At 31.7% G+C, this 8,083-nt stretch overlaps 1 protein-coding gene across 1 annotated transcript in view; it reads left to right on the top strand.

Moving 5' to 3' along the window:
• Window positions 1-1,881: 1,881 nt before the first annotated feature.
• LOC106788081 (peroxidasin-like) overlaps window positions 1,882-8,083 on the top strand; it is a 34,434-nt gene continuing 28,232 nt past the window's right edge. The window contains exon 1 of the mRNA XM_014751002.1: window positions 1,882-3,572. Within this exon, the coding sequence (XP_014606488.1) occupies window positions 3,512-3,572 (61 nt within the window). The 5' untranslated portion in view covers window positions 1,882-3,511. The remainder of the gene's footprint in view (window positions 3,573-8,083) is intronic.

Raw genomic sequence — 8,083 nt, 5'->3', positions numbered from 1 at the left:
CAGTAAGGGACGAAACGTTCAACAAGATCAAATAAATTTGTTCATCAAAATTTATTAACTGTCTTCAATTTTCCCTTTGAAACTCATATATATTAATATACTGTTGGGACAAGAATATTGATTATTAATAATTAATAATTATAACAAATTTCATTGTAATAAAATAATATAAAGGTAAAATGAATAATAAAATTAATAATAAAATGAATAATAAAAAATAATATGTAAGGTAAAATTGGTGTATTACCTTTTTTTGGATACGTTTTCATGATAATACTTTGTAACTACGAAAGGTGACCGGATAAAACGATTCAAGTCTTGTCGAAAGGGTATATATATAGGATTCACGTATAATATCATATATAATATCGTTTCGGCGCTTTGTCGTCTCACGTATTGACCGAAAGCCGTCGGTCGTACTACTCCCTGGCGTCGAAGGGATACCATCGAAGGGATCGCGTAGAAGGGATCGCGTGAAAACGCATTGAAAGCGTCAAGGGATTCGAGCCGGTGATCGTGCCTATTACCAGGGAACGATCGATTCTGTCAGCGTGAAAGCTCCATTATGATTTATACCTTTACGGTGATATTCACGCTTTGGTACGGGGATCTTTAAGGATATTATAATCGATCGAATTAATAAATTGAGAAAAAAAAATATCTCTCTTAGGATTATCTACATGTATAATAAATTTTTGCAATTGTTATTTCTATTTTATAAATTGTATCTTTCTATACGCACACGTACATGCACGTATAATGTCCGATATTTATATTTTAATCTAACCTAATTATAATTTACAAATACAATTATTAATTAAATATCACAAACTGATCTCTAACTAATTATAATGAAATGCTTATTATTTAGAAGTGAAATCAATTTGGAATAACTTTGATATTTATTAAATAATATATGAATTATTCGCGATATAAATGAAAACTTTTCAACGATGAAATGATATTGATTGTAAAACAAGAATAAGATAGCGGTGGTAAAAACAAAAAAATTCATCATTTTCCGAACAATTTTCGAAAATCGAGTAGTAACCCTTCATATCCAGCCCTTTTCTATTCCATCCTCGTAAGACCTTTAACACCTTACTTCCACGAACATGGATCCACACATACACCATAAAATAACACATATATACGAGGATACACGCAATACATAAATACATTCATCTAGACGATCCCAATTCAACTAACTTCCCTTTGATCTAATGTAATTCTATTTATACTAACAACATCACAAGTGTTCATTACGAATACTAATTTAAGATCTCTCTGAATAATCATAACAATATGAAAAAAAATTAATAGATATATCTAAGTATATAAGAAAATAAATAGAAAAAGATAAAATAATAAATCGACTTCATTCAAAACTATCTTAAATCTTTTAGATCGATCACGTACTACTTGTACAGCCAGTTACAGTTTTCAAAAGGATTTACAGAAACATCATAGAAACAGAGAAACAGAAAGAGAGAGAGAGACACACAAAGATCAGTGAAACAGAGATAGAGATAAGGATAGATAGATAGATAGATAGATAGATAGATAGGTAGATAGAGAAACATTTGTGTTAGTAGACATTTCGAAGACACACATACACACACACACACACACATAAATATACATTTGGTAAGAGAGAACGTACGCGCGAGCAGAAGCGTGTAAACCGTCCTCCTTCTCGCACATCGTCTCGTCCCCTTAGCTTTCCACTCTTTTCCTAACCACCCTCAATCCTCCCCAACCCCTTTCCTTTTCCCCATGCAGCATCGTAGTAGGTACGTGCTGTGGACGGTGGCGGAAAGCTGTGCGCGCCAGAGCACCGTGACAGGGGGTGGATCGGAAACGCGCATGCTCCCATAGCCAAGAATCTCCCCAGTCAGGGTAAATCTGCCAGCGAACTTAGACGTGCCTGTGTGCCGGGTTGATGGTGTCCTATATGTGCATGAACGATGTGATTATTTCACGTTCGCGATCAACCGGCAACAAAATTACATTATATTAAAAGGACAACACCAAATTTTTCATCACAATCGTATAATATTCGTCAATAATTATTATACATTGTTCGTATGATATCATGAGAAGAAATTAATTAAAGACTGGAAATTATTTTTCCTATTCATATGGGTCCAATCGATCAATGTGATTAAGTCGTGATCGGAGGATCAATATACGGTCCCATATTTAATTGGGGCCGTAAAGGAATTATCTCGGACAATAACAGCTCTAATTATTTACTCATTTAAAGCTAATTGGAATTAATTCGTTGGTGCTTTTTTTCACTTTTCTTTTTTAGTGAACTTTCGTTTGTTTGTTTGTTTGTTTGTTTGTTCGGTATCCGTTATATTGATGGGATTGTGTAACTCGATCATCGTTGTGATTTTTATGTCTGGATTGTAGATCTATTTAAATGTATAGATATTATGTACGTATGAAAAAAAGATATAGAATGTGTGCATATATTCTTATGTGACACTGTGCGAATCATTGTGTTATCTGGAAAACTTTAGACATCGTGTTTGTTGGTGACCCTTTTCTTAAATTGGATTCAGTGAATCAAGGTTAGATATCATTTGGGAATGAAGATCAAAGAAAGAGAATTCGTATCTTATCTTTATTGGTGGTACAGTTGAAATGATCTTTCTTTATTTCCAAATACTTATAAAATGGTGTTAAATCGTTCAGAAAAAATAAATACGAAGGAAAATATAAATGAATTAGTGATCGCGTAAAGTGATGATGGGACAAGTTTAAAGAATAGAAATAAAGCAGTGACTTTGAGTGAATAAAGAAAACAAAACGGCATATTCGGGAAAATATTTTTAAAAAAAGAAACAATAAAAAAAAGTGGTATCTTTGGTATTTTTGAACTTTCGACTAAAACTTTTCTCATAACGATCTTTTGAAAACATTTATCCAGAGAGGAAATATATATATATAATATTAGAACGATCTTCTTTAGAAAGTTATAACTCGTGCAGGGAAAGGGCTCGGTGTGGTTATTTGTTCGCGTGTATTCGTTAAGGCCCACATACACATAAACAAACACACATACATACACACACACACACACACATATTTATACACTACCCACACATACATAAAACCGCGTATGTAGTCACTTTGGGTGTGGAATTCTCGGTGTCGCAAAAGTTTCGAAGATCGAGTGGTTTATTTTACTTTGCAAAGTGAAACGACGGTACGAAAGTTCTTCAGATACTTCGATCGATCCTTTTTTTTATCGATCAAATTTCTTCCTCTTCCCCTTCCCCTCTCTTCACTTTTTCATGTTGTATTTTTTTTCCACCCCTTCTCCCGTAACGTGCATCACGAGTTGGATAAACCCGCACGCACACGCACAGACGCGAGGAAAAAGTTAAAAAAGAAATAAAAGAAATAAACTCTAAATGATGGAAGAACTAATTATGATAATAATGTGAATCGTTTGAATAAAAACAAGTGGACAAACGTTTGAACACATAAATTTTTGGAAATGGCTTTAAGATGGCAAGCAAGACTCTCCATCGCTGCCATACTATTCATGTGCACCGAAGGTAATTTTTCTTTTTCATCTTTTTAATTTTCTTCTTTGAATTTTTTTCTTTTTTTCATTTGATAAATGAAATTTGAATCCTTCGAAAATAAACACGAAGAGAAGGGTATCGTATTTGTGATTTAAGCAAAATCACATTCTCAAGCGGTGTGGCTAAATGTTTTAAATATATGGTTTTTTTTCGATTTTTTAATGTTTAAAAAATATAAACGTTGAAAAGAATACAAAAACGGATGTAATATGATTTAAGTTATGAAGCAGAAATCCATATCACGTAAAAGCAAAACTCTTGTTGCACCTCACAAATTTCAATTGTACAGAAATTTAGATTGCGATGCACCAATTCTTTTTCAAACGAAATTTTGTTTGGGAGCTATATTTTTCGACTTCAAATAAATCATCGAGAAGAATGCAAGATCGGAATTACAAGAATCTTAAATCGTGGTAAAAAAGATAAACATTTCAATTATAAAATGCCTAATTTTTCGATAAACCTAAGTTTTTGTTTGTTGTTTCGGCTACAACTTGCAATGCAGAAAAAGTTTGTAATACTAATTACATAATTATCCAAAACGGTTTCATTGAATTTCGATATTTTAGATACTTCGTCTCTTCTCTGATCGTTAAAATTATGCACAAAATGAGACAGTCGAAATATATTCCATAAATTATCATTTAAATCGAACGAATTTTCCTCTCCAATGAGATATTTACTTTTAGCAGTATGATATAATATATCGGAATCATTGTTTCGAATCAGATCGAACGATCAGCGAAATTACGTTGAATATCTAGAATAAAATATGATCAATGATGTGAAATCATTTTAACATGAACCAAAAAAAAAAAAGAAACAAATTCAATCAAAATAATCGCGATAAAAAAAAATTATTAATTATACATTTTTTTCAAACGTGTGTAATATAAATTACACTGTAATTAAAACCACTGTTTGATAATTCTTATGTAGAAAATGTTCAAACAAATTATAACATCTGTGTATAAACATTTAATATAATAGTACATTTTAAATGTAGAATTCACGAGAATCAGTTTTCATAATCGTTCGTATTTTATAAAATTGTATAATATCTCAATTATAATATAATACAAAGTACACACACGTATGCAATGAGTCACAGGAGTATTCCTACCTCTATTATCAATTTTAAACAATCAATATTTTCTTTCAATACAATATTTCAATGTTTTTTTATACAAAAAAAATATTTCTTAACATAATTAATCTTTTCAATTGATATAAATTATCTTTGCAAAAGAACATTTTATTATAAGAGAAGTAAAATTGCATAAATAACTGATGGCCAATTGTCTCAAAAGGATTATAAGATGCAATCAAGGGAGAATGATCAATCAAGTATTATATTTAGAAAAATAATAATTATATCATTATTACATTTTACATACATACATGCAAATATTCATGTATGGCCAATTTTTCATTTGAATGAAAACTTAATAGTCCTGAAATAAATTTCTACTTGTGTAAAAATTATAAAGCTTTGCATTACAAGAAAATATCAATTATTTCAAATTTACAATGAGAACAGATACGAATACTTTTTCGATTATTCACTATACATACATACATGCATACATACAATGAGTAAATTACATAGATATTTATTAATATTATAAATTCGATTAGAAGTAAATAAATATCATATTATAATATCTTTCTGAATATAACACAAACGGGTAAAAAACTTCATGTTAAAGGTCATTGGTCTTCATTAAATAGGCTTATTGTATAAAGGGTTGGTTGGTTTGTTGGTTAGTTGGTTGTTTCGTTCGTAAACTTAAGATGCCGAAGTTGTATCTTAAGATACTTAGAGGAATCGAAGTTGATATCTAACGTAGGGAAGCTAACCGATCGGTGAAAGTCGGAGTGTAGATAATTCTACGTTGTTGGTCCATCCAAGTGAATAATTCAATATTCTCCGAAACAACACGCGAACATTGTTATATATAAACGGAAAGTTATTCGATCGAAGCTACGGTATTGGGCGATAAAACGGCATAGTTAATGGAATTACAAACGTTGGTTGTATGTGCTGGTTCGCGATCCTAGTTCAATGCACATACAGATACGCGTACAACGATGCAACTTCGACTCATGCATTATTCATAAGTTTCCTCGATCAAGCGTTATACGCGTGGAAAATGAATAAAAAAGAAGGAAAAAAAAAAAGAAAAAAAGGAAAAAAAATAACAACGCCAATGACGACAAGGACAAAAAATAAATTGAAAGAAAATAAAAGTGGCGGGGGTTGGTGGAAAGGGGAGGGGAGTGGACAGTAAAAGTACGGGAAAAGGATAGAAAAGGAAAGGAAAGAAAGTTGTAATAAATTAGCGTTAAAGGAAAAAAGAATCAAACAAAAATGAAAATAAAATAGGGAAGAGTCCTTCAACCGGATATCCTTCCCCCTATCCCTCCCTTCCCCCCTGGCCAACGCATTTTGTTTTCTCGTTCGTTTGAAATCGTATTAAACTCTTTCGAGGGGAAAAAAAATCTCGCGTAGAAAACGTTGTAACGATTTCGAAACGATTCTACCAAGTTAAAATTAAAGTCGATAGTACCGGAAAAAAGGGTAACAAGAGTAAAACGGGGGCAGGGGGTTGGGTGTCGAGCTAGTTATAGAAGTAACATACCTATAGGGGTTAACGTTTCGTGTAACAGGCAAAGCTTTACACCCCATTTCTACTTTTGTCGCGAACGAAACTAACAACTTTTGCAATTTCGTTCGACGGGGCGCGAATTGTTCGACTCTACTACGGCCATGTTCGCGGGGACTACGAAACTTCGGAACGGACAAATTAAACGGTAGTGCAACCGCATCGAGAGGGGTGGTACCACCCCGCGGTAACGTTCGTGGCAAGCCACGAGACGGTGTCGTGCTTCTCACGTCGAATATCGCACGAATGAGAATAACTTAGATGGGAGGGGGGGGGGCAAGAGGGTAGAGAGAGAGAGAGAGAAAGAGTCAGACGTTATCCACAGGTCAAAGGTTAAAAAGGAAAAAAAAACGATTGCATCGGGTCAGGAATTGATAAAAATATATTTTAGATTAATGAGATATTTTTGTTTGTTTGTTTTCGTCTTATTCGATTAAAATTTGTCGTGTTTTTAATTGCAATTAATTATGCATAAGTATTTTTTCGTTAAGTTTCACATTGAGATAGATAATTTAATTGTATTTATATTTGGGCGCTGTGAAATTGATGAAAATACATTGGGATAGATGAAATTTTGGTATACCTTCGATGACAGTTCTATTTATTGGGTCAATATATATTTTCAGTCATTATTTTGTAAAACGTATGACAAATATATTCGAGTTGCTCGTATACGGTGTATAAATAATCATTTGTTAGTATTTTATATAGAGTGTTTGTATTTATATTAGGGGTAGCGTACCATCGGGGTTACATTTTGTGATTTAGGGTATATATGGTATTTTATCACATTTAAATATCGATCGCAAATATTGGAAAAAATAAAATAGAACAAAATTATACAATCTAACACAAATGTTTAAGAAATTTGTAATTCATTTCGAGAATTAAGCAAAAACTTTTCTGCATTTACTATACTCAGCCTAATTATCATTTTCATTTAAAATTATAAACTGAAAATTTAATGTGTTCCCAAAAACCGATAAAAGTCTAACAACTCTTTTGATACATATATATATATTATAATTACTCCTATAATTTCCATTGATCAATCATTCCTTTACGTGACCGTAGCAAAATTTCCATTAGAATACATTTTAACGAAACTACAAAACAACGTGGTTCGAAACATATTACTACTAATTCAAGAATTTTATCGAAAAATTATAACGATAATAAATTTCAACAATTATCATTGTCTTTTATAATATCATTTATTTTATTTTCCATAAACGTTGTGACCGATAAAGAATTGAAAATGATGATTATTAAGTCTTGAGATAAATGGATCCTAAGTTAGATTATTTTCAATTGCATTACGTGGTTAACAATAAGAAAATCACTAGTCTCTCACGAAGAGATATAAAAGAAAATTTCAAACGATCTGTATATAGATATATATCTATGTATATATATATATGTATATATAAAACGGAAAAGCGCTAACGTCGTCGTTGTACGAAAGTTTAAGTAGGTTAAACTGAGAAACGATCGATCCGTTCTATCGTTGTCCGTTATCGGTCTTTCTATATTCCTAAGGCGTTCTGAAACGCAGCCAAAATGTCATCCACGTTTCGATATACTATCGATGCTCTCTGTTCCAAAATTTTCTCACTTTATATGTTCCCTAGCATCGACAAAATAAAACAAAGATAAATAAAACAAGAACGGGGAAAATAATATTTATCAAATATCTGTCACATAAATTAATATTCTGATCTAAAATATAGGCATATACTTTTTTAATTCCAAATTTATATAATATAAATAAGAAAATAATTTATATGTGTTATATATACTATGTATTAATCAAAA

The sequence above is a fragment of the Polistes canadensis genome, unplaced genomic scaffold (assembly GCF_001313835.1).
Source record: "Polistes canadensis isolate GaletaPanama2010 unplaced genomic scaffold, ASM131383v1 scaffold_124, whole genome shotgun sequence".
NCBI classification, from domain to species: Eukaryota; Metazoa; Arthropoda; class Insecta; order Hymenoptera; family Vespidae; genus Polistes; species Polistes canadensis.
Note: the sequence above shows the minus strand (reverse complement) of the source record. Positions and strands in the feature narration are given on the sequence as shown.